Source organism: Trichosurus vulpecula, chromosome 2 (genome assembly GCF_011100635.1).
Source record: "Trichosurus vulpecula isolate mTriVul1 chromosome 2, mTriVul1.pri, whole genome shotgun sequence".
In the NCBI taxonomy this organism is placed as follows: Eukaryota; Metazoa; Chordata; class Mammalia; order Diprotodontia; family Phalangeridae; genus Trichosurus; species Trichosurus vulpecula.
The window spans coordinates 135239747-135256245 of NC_050574.1; the positions used below are offsets into that span (position 1 = coordinate 135239747).

Consider the following 16499-nt stretch of genomic DNA (forward strand, 5'->3'; position numbering starts at 1 on the left):
AAAAATGTCTGGTGGGGCTGACTAGACTGCAGTACATAGTAAATGAGGATTCTTATGCAAAAAGTTGTGTAAAAGGTATTATCTGAGAAATGGATGCTCTGGAAAGGAGGCAGGCCAGTGACATAGGAAGAGGAGAGTTAAGAGATATAAAGTACCAGTACCTACAGATTGCCAGAAGACCCAGAAGAGGACATCCATCATGTTGGGTCAATTCTCTAAGGAGCTTTTATGAATAAGGGTGAGCAAGTCTCGTGGGGTTGCAATGTGACCTGATGGAGGGACAGCTTAAATTACAGATTCATCGAAGCTGAATTTGGCCTTCTGCCAACACTGTAACCTGGACAAGGAAAGTGAACAATCACATGGACTACCTGGTTAGGCTTCATCAGTGGCCTAGATGCCTGTTACCACTCTACTCATTTTAACACATGATTTTATTGGTCTGGGTCACCTTTTCATCAACATGAATTGCTACCCCCACTTCTTAGAACAGTAGTTCTCAAACTTTTTGTTCTGAGGACTCTTTACACTCTTAAAAACTATTGATGACCCCTCCAAAGAGCTTTTGTTTAGGTGGATGTTGTCTATCAATATTTACCATATTAGAAATGAAAGCATCTTAGTATATTTTTTAAAAATAGTTTTGATTTTATAAGCTGTCCTAAAGGGTCTTCAGGATCCTCAGGGATCACTAGATTACATTTTAACAACCTGACTCAGAGGGTCTTCAAGAATTGCAATAAACTCTGCTCAGAATTTTAAGCCTTCGAAACTTGGCCCCAACCTACCTTTCCAGACTGATTGCTCATCACTCTGCTCCAAGCACACTGCAATTCAGCCAAAATGACCTTCTCTTTGTTCTTTATGAGCGGCACTCCTTCTCCTGGGCCCCCATCACTTTGCACTCATGGAATTCAGTGCTTAGAATGTACGCTCTTGTCTTAGAATCAGTTTCCTTTAAGGGCCAACTCAAGCTCCACCTCCTTCTACACAAAGCCTTTCCTGATGTCTTCAGCTACTAATTCTTCCCCCTTAAAATTACCTTGTATCTACTTTTCATATTCAGAAGTGATACAAAGATAGTCTCAAGGTCTCTGAAGAACTTAGGAATCTATTGAGTGACATGGGGGACACTGGCCCGGGATCACCCTGGGTGGAGCACCCACATCAAAGAAAGTGCTGTACTCTATAAACACAGTAGAATTACCGTAGCTTAAAAGAAGTGTGAGATGCGCAAATATAGAGACTGCAAATTTTCATGTGGGCTATTTGTGGCTGACCTGTGGTAGAGCTTTCTGAGCTTATAGTTGTCTGATCAGCCACAGTTGGACACACTTTGCCTTGACCTCGACATAGTGATGTCATTTTGGTCCTCTTCAAGCATGAAGGTCAACAACCAACCACACATGTACTTCTTGTCTTCCCTAGATGGATGGTAAGCTATGTGAGAGTAGGACTGGTTTCCCGCCCCTCTTTGCATTCCAAATGCCTAGCACAGTGTCTGGCACATAGTAGGTTCTTAATACATGCTTACTTATATGACTGGCTGAAAAATTCACCAGCCTGGAGAGAGCCTCACTAAGCTTGCCTTGGTTAGTCCTAGAAGAGGTGGTGCAGTGGATGGTGCTGGGCTTGGAGTCAGGAATATGGGAGTTCAAATCATGCCTCAGACACTAGCTATACATCCCTGGGCGAGTCACTTAACCTCTGTCTGCCTCTGTTTCCTAACTCCAAAATGGGGATAATAATGACACTATCTCTCAAGATTGTAAGGATCAAAGGAGGTAATATTTGTAAAGTGATTAGAATCATTCTTGGCACAGAGTTGGCACTAAAATGCCTGTTTCCTTCATCAGACAACAAACACACAGGCCATTCCTGGGAAGTGAATGCATAATTTTCTATTCTTCACTCCAACGAAATTCCAACTATATTTAAATAATACTAATGGAGATGGGATTTTTCGGAGTACTGTTTGCATAGACCTTGAATACATCCAAGATTTTCCACCTTGTTGGACCTGCCAGAGCTTGTGTTGTTCTGACACCGGCTTCAGAAAATCAGGATGCTTTCCATACCATAAGGAGGTGTCAGAGTAGGACTTGAAGAGACACTGCTTTATTTTCTCCTTAAAATGAATATACACTCACACAGACACATTGTCATGTAGACCGAGGGACTTGAAGGCTGGATTTCAGTGCCTTTCTGCCTTATGTCCTTGAGCATCTTTGGACCTTCCTAAGTCTCAGTTCACTCATCTGTAAAATGGGTGAGATTAGCTGTTCTACCTACTCTTTCCAGGGTTTTTATGAGGACCTAAGTGAGTTCATATATGTGAAAGAGTTTCTAAACTGCAAAGCCCCTTTTGAATGTAAGGGATAACTATTAGTTAAAAATTGGGGCTCAGCTTTACTACTTCTCCATCTGCTGCTATATTGACTTTCTCATTGGGGCACAGTAAGCTATTTCAGGTTTTTTTAAGGAATATAATTGAGCTACTGTGGCTTTGGTTTAGTATTCAATCCATGCTGAAAAATATTACTTGACTATGTTAAAGAGCTATGTTTTTCATTGATGTGGGCATTCCCTCCAATAAGACCTCTATGAGAATTAGCATAGCTGTTACTGTTTATCCTTCGTTTCTGAGGAGGGCCAATGACATCATGAGGGCGATGTCTTGACTTGTGGGTGAACGGGATTTGAGCATGGAGGGGAGCAGTCTTGGAATCAGAAGCTGTGTTCCAGTCTGCCTCTTACGTATCATAGGTGTCTGACCCTGAGCAAATCTATTAACCTCCATAGTGCCTCTGGCTTCTCTAAGGTTTCAGTTATAGTCAGTTGCCTATCTGACTAGGTGAGTAAACTTTGCTTGGAGAGTTCCCCAAGAAGATGAAATTATGGATTGATCCTTATAAAATCACCCAGAACTTTTCCACCCTGGTATGTAATTTCATGAATTGTGGTCACCAACACAGTCACTGCCAATGGTGAACCTTCTGATGACAAGTCTCTCCAAAATTAGGTAGGTGGGGTCCTAAGAGGATAGTTTGTCCTTGGCTTCATATATAAAGTCTTTCCAAACAAGAGCATAGCCTTTAGGGAGCAGGGTCAACTCTATGCCACAAGGAGCCTCTATAGGAGGTCTCTGGTGGAGATGGGAACCACTAATTCTGATAGCAACAAACATGTACTATCTAATAATAAAAAATTATTTATTAGTAAAAAAATGAAAATGTGTTACACAGGTGAGTAAAACAAATAAGTGAAAGTTTTTCTTTAAGGAATCTTAACTGTAAGTGTACAAGGCAGGAGTGTGGCTATGGCAGGATTAAGAGGGCTTATTATCAACGACTAAGTTAACATCAGGATATTAAAAAATTAAAAAAAAACTGTAGTGATGGTGTAGTGTAAACTGTGCTCTGTGACATTCATTTCTAGATGGCATTTTTTTGAGGTGTTACCTAACTTGAGTAGCAAAATATACACATACAATACTCCAAAGAAATCTCATTCCCACTAACTGTAGCAGATGTCACAATCTGCTTCCCTTCTATAGAAATCATCAGCCACAGCTGTCGGCAGGGAATGGGAGTAGTCTATACAGTCTGTATCTGGATATGAGAAATACTCTGATACTTTGATGGTGTCCAGGTGCTCTGTCTCACATGACGTGCAGTAACAAACAGAGGAAGAGGAGGAAGAGGCACAACAACTGTATTGGGGGTGAGAGTGGAAATGATGGTATGAGTACTCTTCTGGGGGATACCCACAGTTTCTGGTGTCCAGGGAGGAGGGAGAGCTGTAAGTCACTGGAGCCAATGATGGCTGCTGAGGTGGGGAGTAGCTGTATTCCAGAGGGCTGGACAGAGTTGATGAATCTGAGGGTGATCCTGGTACCTGAAGAAATATAAGAGCCCAGGAAACAAAACAATTGTTAACTCAGCCAGTATGAAAGAGATTGACCACAGTGGGCTTTATATGGCCCAGAAAACAAAAAAAAATCAGAGAAGGGGAGGGAAGGGATAAGAATCACAAAAACAATTTTCCTTGTTAACTATATACTTTCATTACATCATATTCTAAATTTATTTGTTCCACTCCTGACAAGGAATTGGTTTCCAGATAACTTTTGCTTCACTGACTTCCTTTGTTATAACTGTGTTTCATGTGACACTTTGTTCTTTAACCACAAACCCCCATCATGTTTCAGTTCACCTGCAGAATGAAGTCTCAATTCTGCCAAGCAGTGAGTTGCATATGCTGCTGATGGCTTCCTGGATATCACGGAATACTTGATGCACAGTGCCATTTCCCTGATCTTTCAAACTCTTGGGGGATTATAGATGGCAGACACAATGGCCCCTTGGTGGCGGGGGTGGGGCGGGGCTAGTATTTAGCTTCCCCTTAGCAAATTCTCAGAGAAAACCAAAAATTGCCAAGCACATCCTAGCTCAACCAAAAGCTTGGCTCTCAGTGGCTATAAAAAAATGGATCTTCAGAAGACTAACAGGGCATCTGCAGTTTGTTATCAATAGCTTTCCAAAATGGAAGGTGACAGATAATATGTTTTTCCAGGCCCTGTAGAGAACACGCAAACTCAATACAATTCACTTGCTATTTCTCCTATAATTTAATATGAATTTCAGGATTACACAGAGTTTCATGTTCCCATGGCCAATAATTTGGTTTCAATTCCTGAAATAGTAACTGCTTCTGTTTTTTTTAACTGAAGAATGTTCCAAAAAGAATCTAAAAGCCTGGGATATGGATTTCTCACCCTATTTTGAGGCTGATTCTATTTACTACCTGTGTGATTTCAGTTTCTTCATCTGTAAAAGGATGGATTGGATTACATGACTTTTAAGGTACCCTCCAGCTCTAAACCTATGATCCTATAACCCCACACCCAGGTTACATACAACAAATCCTAAACCATCAGATACCCCTTAAGTCAAAGAAGCCCAACCAAAATCTCATTACCAGTCTTTCCAGAATTAAATCAACTCCCACAAGAGTTGCTGAGCATTGTATATATCTACATAATGCTGGAATGAAGAGCAAAAGAAATTAGTAATTAAATACAAAATCAGTGAATTTAATGATGAAAAAAATTGGGGAAAATGGCCATGCCATCATTAATGTAAACATAGCCTAGATCTTAATTTCTAGGAAGTGTGAGGAAAGTATGGGCTCATCAGCCCATGCTAGGTTTCCTAGGAACCAGTATGCATAACACTGGTCTTCATTTAGTCAACATGTTATGGTTTACAGTTTAAAAAAAAACCCAAAAGATTACCTTAAATACTCATTTTAATGCCACCTCTCAACTTAGATACTAGCTACACTACATTGGGATGCAACCAGTTGGATTAAGCTTGAGAACCTAATGATTATTTATGCATTCAAGATTCTAAAACCTAGTGTGTGTGTGGCTGTTTCCACCTCCAATGGTTTTTAGATGGTTCTTTGCTTGTTTCCTCTATTGATTTCCTTGTTGATAGCGTTAGCATGATTTCTCATGAAATGATGCCAACTATTTCATCACTACTGAACAGACAGCATCAATCAAATGAAGGAAAGAATGGAGATAAATTACCAGGCTTTGGTTAAAGCAGAAAGGGGTGGCTTGAAAGCTGTCCGGGAAACGTGGTGGGACGCCTTGTGTGGAGCCGAGTGAGTGGTCCAGGAGCGTCTCTGGTGGAAGGTAGGACTCAAAGACCTGGTCGAGGCAGCTGGGGTTTTCTTCACAGGACACACAACTGGAAAACTGTCGGGGCTGAAAATAGTTGGGAGCAGAAGAAATAGGCTCTGGCTCAAAAAAGGGGTCTAGGAAAAAAGAAGAGACAGAGACTTAACATTTCAAGGTGGCATTTGCAGATTCTAGTGGAGTTTAGCTGTATCTTTGTAATGTTTCCAGGCTGGGCCAACTGAGACTGAAAGACAGCAGACTGAGGAACAGTTTTTGGTTGTTTTTACTTGTTTTAATTGTCAGTGAAGGTCCCAGAAAGCTGTCAGTCTAGAGAGGCAGCATTGTATAGTGGAAAGGCCACTGTATACAAAGTCAAAAGATCTGGGTCCTGCATCAAATGAGACAATATCACATGAGATAAGTAAAAAGTACTTATCATAGTTCTTGGTACATTACAAATGCTTATTCCCTTCCTCAGTTTCCTGCTTTGTAAAATCAAGAGGTTGGACAAGATGACCTCTAAGGTCTAGCTCTAAATCCTTCATCCTATCATGGATTGGGCTGGAAACATGAATGGACACACCCAATCTGGTTGTGTCTTAGAGGAGTAGCTTGAATTTCCCCTCCATTGTGTCTTCGTAGAAACCACCTCATAGACCTAGTTACGGGGTGTGTAGTTTTAGAATGCAGGCCGATTTCTGAAAATACCTTATAGAACTGTTTGTTGTTTCAAAGAGAGTTTTAACAATAGGAAACAATGGGCAATATTGAAGTTATTACCTTGGTACTTTTTTCATACCTATTCATGATATGAAATATCAAGTGGATTTTTATACTTACTCAAATGCGAATCTGAAAACCTAAAGTGGTATTCATTATGTGAAGTTACTAAACATGAGAATAAAGATATTTTCTCAGGGAACATAGCATTCCTACAATTGTGTAATTAGAATGAGAACTGCTAACTTGACAAAATGCCAAGGACAAAGTAACACTGTAAAGTTGTGAAAATTGCACCATTTTCATCCCCAAATGGATTCATCAAATTTTAATTATAAATCTTAAAATTCTATGAAAAGAAAGGATTAGGCTGTCAATCAAACTGATCTCAAAACACAAGATTTTTTTTTTTTAATTTTGAGATTTGTCAACATTATTTCATGTGACATTCAGACCCAGGAAACTCTGAGCAGAGGTTTCTGCGTATATGACCTACTTCAAGTCTTGGATGTGGAGTGGAATAAGTAGGAGTGTTTATGTAATAGAGTTATTCGGATTGGGCTGAGAAGACTTAAAGTTCTTTGAATTCCCTTCTGGGGAAGAGAGAGAGAGGGAGGGAGAGAGAGTGAGAAAAGAAGAAGTAGGAAGAAGGAAGACAGAGAGAGAGAGAGAGAGAGAGAGAGAGAGAGAGAGAGAGAGAGAGAGAGAGGAGAGAGGGAGGGAGAGAGGGAGGGAGAGAGAGAGAGAGAGGGAGGGAGAGAGAGAGAGAGACTGAGACCCTGTTGGCTAGAAACAGAAAAAGCATTATCTAAGAGCCTCAGGATGTCCTGTATTGCCCTTAGTCCACTGAAAAAGATAACAAGATTGCGAATGCCAAAACAGTATTTTAGCTAGCTTTAGTTACTCCTAGCTAAGGATCTGGAATAAATGGGGGAGAACAAACTGTTTTTGACTCAAAGCCTGAACTGTCCCCAAATGGGGACAAAAATATGTACTTGTTTGCTTGATACATGCTCACATGGATTCGTTGTGCCCTTTTCTAGTTCTGATTGGTTGAATTCCATTTAAGTGGCAGTGCCTACCTTAACCTCAAATCCAGCATTAAAAGACCTGTGGGGTGGACTCTGGAAATAGGCTGGGGAAAATGGGATGCTGTCTGTACTGACCTGCAGAAGAAGGGGAAACTGCTTCTGGAAACTGGACGCTGCTGCTCCGGGACGACTGCCAAATCAAGAACAGTCATTAAGTAAAATGAAATAAATTGTTTTGATAAGGGGAAAGGTAAGACATTAATAAGTGAGTTTTTTCCCCCTGCAATAAGGTAAGTCATGGTTTTTTTTCTCTCTTCAATTTTATAATAGAGAATTATGTTTGTTATTTGATTTGGTTTTCACTTTTGCTGTTCTTAAGTTCTAATATTAGCCCATAATACTTCTGTTTGGGATATAATCACTAACAATTTTTTTAAAATGGAATGAAACAACTTAGGTTATGAAGATACAATAACTGGGGAAAATCTAGAACAGAGCCTCTTACATTCAGGTGTTTAGTTGAAAATATTTCACATGAACAGAATTTAGTTATTTCAGAAAATTGATGACATGAAATACTGATTTTCTTCCTTTTAGAGGATTTTCTTAAACTTAATGCATTATTTGAATGCTTATGAGCTTTTATTGGGAGGGAAAAAACCCTGTTAATTCTGTTATCATTTAAAGAGTAAAGAAACTCACATTTTCTCTGTTGATCCATCTATCCATTCACTCACAAAGCATTTATTAAGTGCTTACTGTTCATAGGTCATAGTGCTAGGTTCTGGGGGAGATACCCCTGAAATGTCACAAAATTGATGACTTTATTGAACTTAAAGCAATACCCAAGTGAAAAGGCTGTTTAGAAAGTATGTAAATGTTAATTAATTGGAGGGAAATATGATAACTCTTGGTAGGTTCTACTATTTTCTGTGAAAGCTTTCGGCACCATCAAAATATACTGTAGTCATTAGAATGTTCTTTCTAAGCCATTTAAGGACAAATGAATTGAGAATTTTCCAGCTGGATTAGTAATTTAGTACTAATTCTCTTCTGGCTTCAGGTGATAGCTTTAAATTTTAAAGGGACCAGCACCGTTTTGAGTTTCAGGAAGGGATTCCAGGCAGCAGCCACTACTGCATTCTCAGCCCCTGGGAAGGTTGTGCAATCAGCCGATGCTGAGAACAGGGGGTGGTACAAACTTTGAAAGTGATCCATGTCATAATGTCATGAACCAGGAAGCTGGAATGATTTATCAGCTCTTTATGCAAATATTTGGCTGCTGCTAGAGGTCTCACAAGGAGTGGGTTTTTAAAAAAACCTCCTTCATTGTAGAGTTCTTATTAACCCCTTTCCTGCCCCTCTGATCACCCTGTTTATCCACTTCCCTACATTTTTATCGCACTAAGGTCAGTTTACAGTATCCTATTTGATATTATCTTTCTCTTCATGGGTTTACCTTTTCCTTTCCTGAAAAAAAAAGGGGGGGAACAAAGAGAGGCAACTCCTCTTTTCGCTTCCAAAAAGACACCTGCGGCAAGGAAATCTACAACTTAGCATTTGTAGGATGATAGGGTCATAGATTTAGAGCTGGAAGAGATCTTAGGGAACTAGTTCAACACCTTCATTTTACAGATAGGGAAACTGAGGGCTGAGGGTGAAAAGACTTGCTTATTATTATAAAACAAACAAAAACTGTCCCAAAAAATTGAGCAGGAAGAAAATATATAGATAAAAGTACATGTTTGGATAGATAACAACTAAAAGTTTCATTTACCCAATGGTTACCTAGAAAATCCTCAGGGGTGTGTGTGTGTGTGTGTGTGTATGTGTGTCTAAGAGGCAATGCGCTTTGCTGTAGATGTCTACTAAATTCACAATACTGACATGTACATAGGATTCTCCTGGAATTATCTGGTTCTATGGTGTCTGTCTCAAGCTTGTTCTTTCATTTCTGGCAGGCTTTCTAAAACTTTTTAAAATATAGATCTGACTAAGGCTATCTTAAAAATTAAGATATTTTTCTATTGGCTCATGCTCCCCAATACAACAAAACAAGATTGGGGCATTCTTGTTGTCGCCTTTCAGTTGTTTCAGTCTCGTCCAACTCGTGATCCCATTTGGTGTTTTCTTGGCAAAGGTGCTGGAGAGTTTTGCCATTTCCTTCTCCAGCTCATTTTATAGAGGAGGAAACTGAGGCAAACAGGGTGAAGTGACTTGCCCAGGGTCACACAGGTAGTAAGTGTTTGAACTCAGAACTCAGGAAGATGTCTCTTCCTGAGTCCAGGCCTGGTGCTCTAGTCACTGTGCCACCTAGCTGCCCACAGGGTGTTACTGTTGCATTTGATAAATGCAACTTTAGTTAGCTCCAAATTCTGAGAAGGCATTCTGAAATAATTCGATGAAAATTGCTTCTATAAAACCAGAGAGCCCTTCCCTGATGGATCGAGTACTTAGTACTCTCTGATTTCTGCCAGCTGTACCGCCCAACAGGTACTTCTTATGGTACTCTCCACTCTTCCCTCACCTTCATGCCTCAGGTGATGGATTTTTTCTATCTAGATCTAGAGGGAAGAAGAGTTTCTTCCCTATAGCTGCAGGGGCACATGCTGATGTCATGCCCCAGGGAGTAACCAGGGAGGAGTGTCTACTTTCCACATACCTATAAGCACTTACTTGGAAGCACATCTATACCCAGGCACAGCAGAAGACTAATAATAGGCAGATAAGCTAAGCAGCTGGGGAGATGGGAGGATAACTGATACATGTGCAACAGTGTAAAACCGGCTACCTGTACAGGTAATGGTTTTCATCCTCCCTCAAATGGGTAGGGATTGGGCAAATCATTTCACCATTCTTAGCCTCAGTTTCCTCATCTGTAAAATGGGAATAAGAATACTAACCAAAAAAATCTCCCTCAGATGGCTTCTCTGGGAAAAGGGCTTGGTAAACTTTAAAGTGGGCAGCTAGATGGTGCATTGGTTATAGTGCTGGGCCTGAATTCAGAAAGACTTATCTTTCTGAGTTGAGATCTGGCCTCAGACACACACTTATTACTGTGTGATCCTGGGCAAGTCACTTCACCCTGTTTATCTCAGTTTCCTCATCTGTCACATAAGCTGGAGAAGAAAATAGCAAACTACTCCAGTATCTCTGCCAAGAAAACCCCAAATAGAGTCACAAAGAGTCAGACAGGATTGAACAACAAACTTTAAAGTGCTCTAGAGTGTTATTTTTACTGAAACAGGATAATAATAGCTAGCCTTTATATTGGGCTTTAAAGTTTGCAAATCATTTTATCTCACAACGACTCTGGGAAGAAGATGCTATTATTATCTACATTTTACAAATAAGGAAACTGAGGCAGGCAGAGGTGAAATGAATTGCCCAGGGTCACACAACCAGTAAGCATCTGAGGCAGAATTTAAACTCAGATCTCTATGATGTCATTCTAGTGCTCTAGGGACTGCCTCACCTAGCTGCTTCTAATCATACCACATACATTTGAACCTCATATGGGTCTGACAAGAGGAAGAAAAAAAATGCAACAGCTGTTCCACCTCTCCCAACCTTGTTTGGCCTTTATAATATAGTTATAGTGTTTGATGTTGAACTGGGCCCTCTTAATTAAATCCATGCAACAAAGGAAAGAAGTCTGGATTTAAAGTTAGAAGATGTGCATTCAAATCCCAGCTCTGCCATTGACTTTGCTCAAGTCACTTAAATTCCCTGGGTCTCAGTTCCTCATCTTGTGAAATGAGGTATTTGGACTAGGTACCCTTCCATCTCCAATCTAGCATCCTGCGAAATCCCCTAAATGTTTAGTAATGCTAGTCTAGGATCACTGCTGCTGCTAGTTTCTGGTTTCTCATAATCTCACTCCCCAAATCTTGGTAACTTTTTGTTTCGAAGCGTTCATCAACCTTCAAATTCCTGCCTACCAAATTACTATTTCTTCCACAACCATTTCTGAACTAGTAGTGACATCACATGTTCATGGCAACCAGGTATATGCCCCAGACGCCTCCCCAGTAGAGAAAAATTAACACAGACTCAGATCAGATGAAGTGATAGGTCGCAAAAGCCTCCAGGTAGTATAGCAGCAAGAACCCTGGTCTTAGAATCCAGTACATTAGTTCTATGACCTTGAACAAGTCACTTAACCTTTAGGAGCATCAGTTTCCTTATCTGCAAAATGGAGATAACAATTTCTGCCCTGCCTAACCCATCTGGTTGTTGTAAGGGAAAATGCTTTCAAAAAAATTGTGAGCACTCTGCCAATGAAAGGTGTTATTATTATGTTGGCTGAGGTCCTGCATACAGAGGCATTAGCTTCCCAGTGTCAGGTGTTGCCTTAAAACAAATTAAATAATTATACTTCAGCACAACACAGGAGCTACCATATGCTGGAAACTCTCCAAGTATTTCACTGGCACTCACTCTTACCTAAGCCTTGTACTCGGTGCTCTTCCAAAGGGCACTACTTAACTGTTACTCTAGGCTGTCCTAGAATCACTTTCTGATAATTCCCGGCTTTAATGGTTATTCACGTTAGCCAACGTCTAGAAAGAGACAGATTGAAGGCTGCCTGTGCCCATGGACATTTAAAGAAAAACAACAAACCAGTAAAGTAAGCACAAAACTCTCCCTGGGAAGGGCTCCTGGGTCAGAAGAGGACCGAGGCCTAGTCTAAGCTAACCACAGCCCAGGTTGTCAACTCCTCCCCTCTAAATACCACCCTCCCTCCCCCTCCACACACATACCACAAGCCACTGTTTCCCTGTGTGGTTTTAGAAAAGCCAAGTGGTCTCTTGAGGCTAATTTCCCACTGAAGCTCCTGTGTGCCACAGCTCTTTTCTGCTCTAACTTTAACACTTTTTCCAAGGCCTATCTTCATTTCCTAAATAACTTAATTTTCAAGTGAGTGGTGGATGTTTTGAGCTGCCTAACCTTAGCTAGGTTCCTTCCCATTCTGAGACCTCAAGGAATGGTGGGGTTCAGAGGTAAATGACCTCCAAGATCACAGAGTAGAAGAATAAGCAGAAAAGGGAGCAATCTTTACTGGTGAAGTGCTATTTTTGAAGGATGATTCTTGAATGAAGTGACGGTTAATAGAAAGAACTCTGGTTTTGGAGACTTGGGTGTGAATCCTACATCTTTTATGTAATTTCCCTGACTTTGGGCAAGTCGCTTCACTTTCTCTAGGCCAGTTACACAGTTTAGGAATTTAGGATAATAGTTTTAGGGTTGGAAGGAACCTTAGAGATTATTTGATCTAACCCTTTCATTTTACAGAGAGGGAAACTGCAGAGAGATTAAGATGCTCAGTCACACAGGGACACAAAATGAGATTTGCACCCAGGTGGTCTGATTTTAAATACCTATATTCTTTTCACTTATCCTGTTTCCTCTTTTGTACCATGACACAGTAAAGGAACATTGAGTAGTGCAGTGAAAACTGTTCTAGATTTGGAATCAGAGGACCTGGATTGAGATCTCAGGTCTGACACTTAAACTCTGTGACCAAGGGACCTTAATTTCCTCGTCTGTGAAAATTTGAGGATTTTGGACTAGATGACCATTAAGGTCCCACCCAGCTCCAGATTTATGATCCTTTGAACCTAGATGGTATCTATACTCTCTTATAGCTATAAATCTAAATTGGTAAGTTTCTGGGAGAGACTTTCCTTGGCAACATTAGTTGACCAGAGCTTGTGACAGAAAATGAGCACAGACTGTCTTACAAACATCGTCACTCAAGGAGACTAACTTGTTGGGTGCTTAGCTAACAAAAAGAACCAGGACTAACCCCAAAGCTCAGCAACAGTGGCTCGACCCCTGATAAACTGAAGGATAACATTTTATGCTGCTTTCTATTGCCTCCTCTTGGTGAGTATGGCAGACATCAGGGTGTGGGGGAGACCTAACATGAGGAGCAGCTAGGAACTGTACATATCTTTGTAGAAGGAAAGACAACAGGGGCCCAGGGCTTGAAGATGCTCAGTCACTGGAACCCAGATGGGGCTAAGTGACACAGTACAAGTGTTGGTCTGGAGTCTGTTTCAAAGTGAAGTGAAGGATTTGTGCTTACGGTTCCCCCTGATGCGGCTTGGTGTGCCCTCCTCTGCTGCAGCAGCTCCTTCACTGTGATCTTCACCCGGACACCTTGATACACCTTCGGTTTTTCTGAGGGAAAGTTCATTAATCAGAGCCCAGGAAAACCTCTCCATGATTAAGGGTCAGATTTGGAGATGGGGGTAGAGTGGGAGGGAGAGTCTAAACATGGTATCAGATGTCTAAGAAGTCTGAATGTTTAGGGAATTTTCCCCAAGGCCACAGGTAAAGGGTTAAAGGTTAAACGGTGCTCTTAGGCTAGATAGGCTAAAGAGAGGCTAGTTTTTGCAAATAGAGCCAATGTGATCAGGCAGGCCACAGTGCAATCAAACCAAACAGAAGCCATTCCTTATCTAAACTCTCCCTCCCCGCAACTAGCCACGTTTTTTGTACTAGGAGAGTTTGGCTCTCATCACGGGACTTACAAATGCCTTTCAAAACTGGAGCCCTAGGTCATACTCTCTGGTTCTCTTTCTCTCAGGGGAATATCGACTAACCTAGAAGAGAGAGACCTAGCTCCTGGCTAGATGAGGTTGACCTTTGACCTCACCCTAGAGTGATGCTCCTATTTTGTGTCAAACCTTGGAGTCCACTCCCGCCCCTGGGGGCTGGGCATAGTCCCGGTCGTCTCCAACCTCTCTGTCCCTACTGTCCTAGGCTCTTTGTGGTGGGCCAGCCCTAGAGCAGAGTAACACTCTGGTGGGGTTATATCAGCCCTGCCCTCAGGCTGGCTAGGGAACTGGACACACACACACACACACACACACACACACACACACACGCACACACACAGTCACACCTCAAAAATGGCCTTGGGAGCTCCCTCCCTCCTCTGATGACTCTTCCTTCCTTCTTTTCTTAAATCGTTTTTTTTCTTTCTCTCTCCTTTATGCCACCCCTATGCCTTCCCGGCTCTTCGACTCTTCCTCCTCCCTCCTTCTTGTCCTTTCTCCCCCTTCTCTTCTTGCTCTCTCTCCCGCCCCCTCCCTTCCTCTTGCAGGCTTGTCTCTGCCGCCGCAACCTCCACAGAGCCCGGGAGCCTAGAGGCGAGCTCGGCGGACCCAAGTCCCTGACGCGGCCCAAGAGGACCGTGGACCTTGGGCAGGTGTCCGTCTCCCAGACTGGGCGCAGGGAGCGGCGGGGACGGAGTCTGGGAGCCGTGCGGCGAGGGAGCTGGGACCGAGTCCGTGCCCTCCGTGGAGTGGAAAGAGCAGAGGTCTCCCGGGAGCCAGAGCCCGAGCCGCAGCCGCTGCCGTGAGTAGTCAGACTCTTTGGCTAGGCGGACCAAGGGGTGGCCTAGCTGCAGGGCCGTGGGACCCTGCTTCCCTTTGGGACTCCTGGGCCCTAGGGCTCTGCGCTAGTAGGGACCGGGCTCCAGGGGCCTCTGGGCTCCTTCGCGGGCCGCGCTTTGGCCACCTGGTTAGGGCTCAAGGGCCGGCAGCGCCTCGCCTGGTCACTGCGGGGACCACAGTTGGACAACGCGGACCCCCAGGTTTGGCCCGCGACGGGCACGGGGGCGCTTCCCCAAGAAGGGAGAAAGGGGGACCGCCGCCTAGAGGAATGGATGAGGGCTCCGGGATTGCTGATTGCTACCCACTCGCTGGCCCTCCGCCTGCCTCCTTTCTCTTCCCTGGGCTGCCCACCTCCGTTTGGGCCGGAGCCCCACGGATCAGCCTGCACTTGGCCGCGAGGCAAGCGGGGACCGCCCGAGGGGAGTCCCGGTGCGCGGCTCAGCTCCACTTAACTCTGCTCAGGCTGTGAGGCTCAGCGCTGCGAGTCTCTAGCTCCCCCCGGCCGCAGGTTCTGGGCGAGCAAGTCTGGAGCCGGAAAGTCCCGGGGGAACAAGCCGGGAGAATCTCGGGGGCGGGGGTGTGGTGGGGGCGCGGAGGTCCTGCACCACAGTGGTGTTTCTGAAGCCTCCCCACCCCGGGTCCCCTTGAGCCGGCCCCCAAGAGTGGCTGCCCCAGGAGAGGGGCCCCGGCAGGAGGCATGACCTTCTTACTCCCCAGCTCTCGCTGACATGCACTGACTACTTTCTCCCTTTCTGTCTTGCCCAGGCAAAACCGGCGAAATGTGGAGGGGTCCCAGCACCCCAGTACCCCTCGACCTTGTTCCCCGGAGCAGTGGCCCCAGGTTACCCGACATCCTGTGGAAACAGCTGGGACTGTGGCTGGATGCTGCAGCTGCAGGAAACTCAGCTTCGAGGCAGGCTCCTGTGCTGGGAGAGAAGGAGAAGATGCAACATTTTTAAAGTTTCACAAACTCTCTGGCTGCACTGGCCCCCCTGGAGCTGGAGACAAACCGAATTAATGTTTTATACCTTCGGGTATAGGTTTGAGTTTTCCCCCCCTCATGCCAAGTATTTAAAACCTCTAGAAACCCATGATTTGACAATCAATGATTGCGCGATACTTTCAATTTGAATATTCAAAGGCTTAACAAAATGGACTATCTTCTGCAGAAATCCTGCACACAGAAACTCCATAGAGGGTCCGGAGAAACAGAGGGTGACATTCTTGAGGGTCCTGGACCCTGCTTTTACTTCATTTTGAGTGTTTTGCCCACCTTCCCACAAATAGAGCAGATGTCCCCAAAGACACTCTCTATTTCTGTCTGGGAGGCAGGGCCTGGGCCCCAAGTGTTCCAGCCTGCCTCCTAGGACCATGCTGGACCAGGCTGACTGGTCAGAGGCCTTCCTACGTCCACTATCCCAGTTAAAGGACAAATCACTGGATTGGGGGGAGCAAATATAGCTGCTACTGAGCCCAGTAGGTCAGGAAAGCACTGTGTCACTCTCAGAGGCCTCAGGTCCAAGCCCAGGCCACATCTCTGGGCTTCGTCTCCTTCCTGCTCCTCCTGGCCCACGTGCGGGCTCCCCTCCCCTTTCCACCCCCACTCTCAGCCTGGGCCTCAAACGCCATAGTTTCAGTACAGATTGCCTGCCC

At 43.7% G+C, this 16499-nt stretch overlaps 1 protein-coding gene across 1 annotated transcript; it reads right to left on the bottom strand.

Annotated features, from left to right (window-relative positions):
- Positions 1 to 3400: 3400 nt before the first annotated feature.
- On the bottom strand, positions 3401 to 14193 carry COLCA2 (colorectal cancer associated 2). Its single transcript, XM_036747614.1, has 4 exons — positions 13532 to 14193; positions 7576 to 7630; positions 5597 to 5826; positions 3401 to 3897 (listed from the first exon to the last, which is right to left on the bottom strand). The coding sequence occupies exons 1-4, from the start codon at positions 13640 to 13642 to the stop codon at positions 3517 to 3519; spliced, it is 777 nt and encodes a 258-aa protein (XP_036603509.1). The 5' UTR covers positions 13643 to 14193; the 3' UTR covers positions 3401 to 3516.
- Positions 14194 to 16499: the final 2306 nt, after the last annotated feature.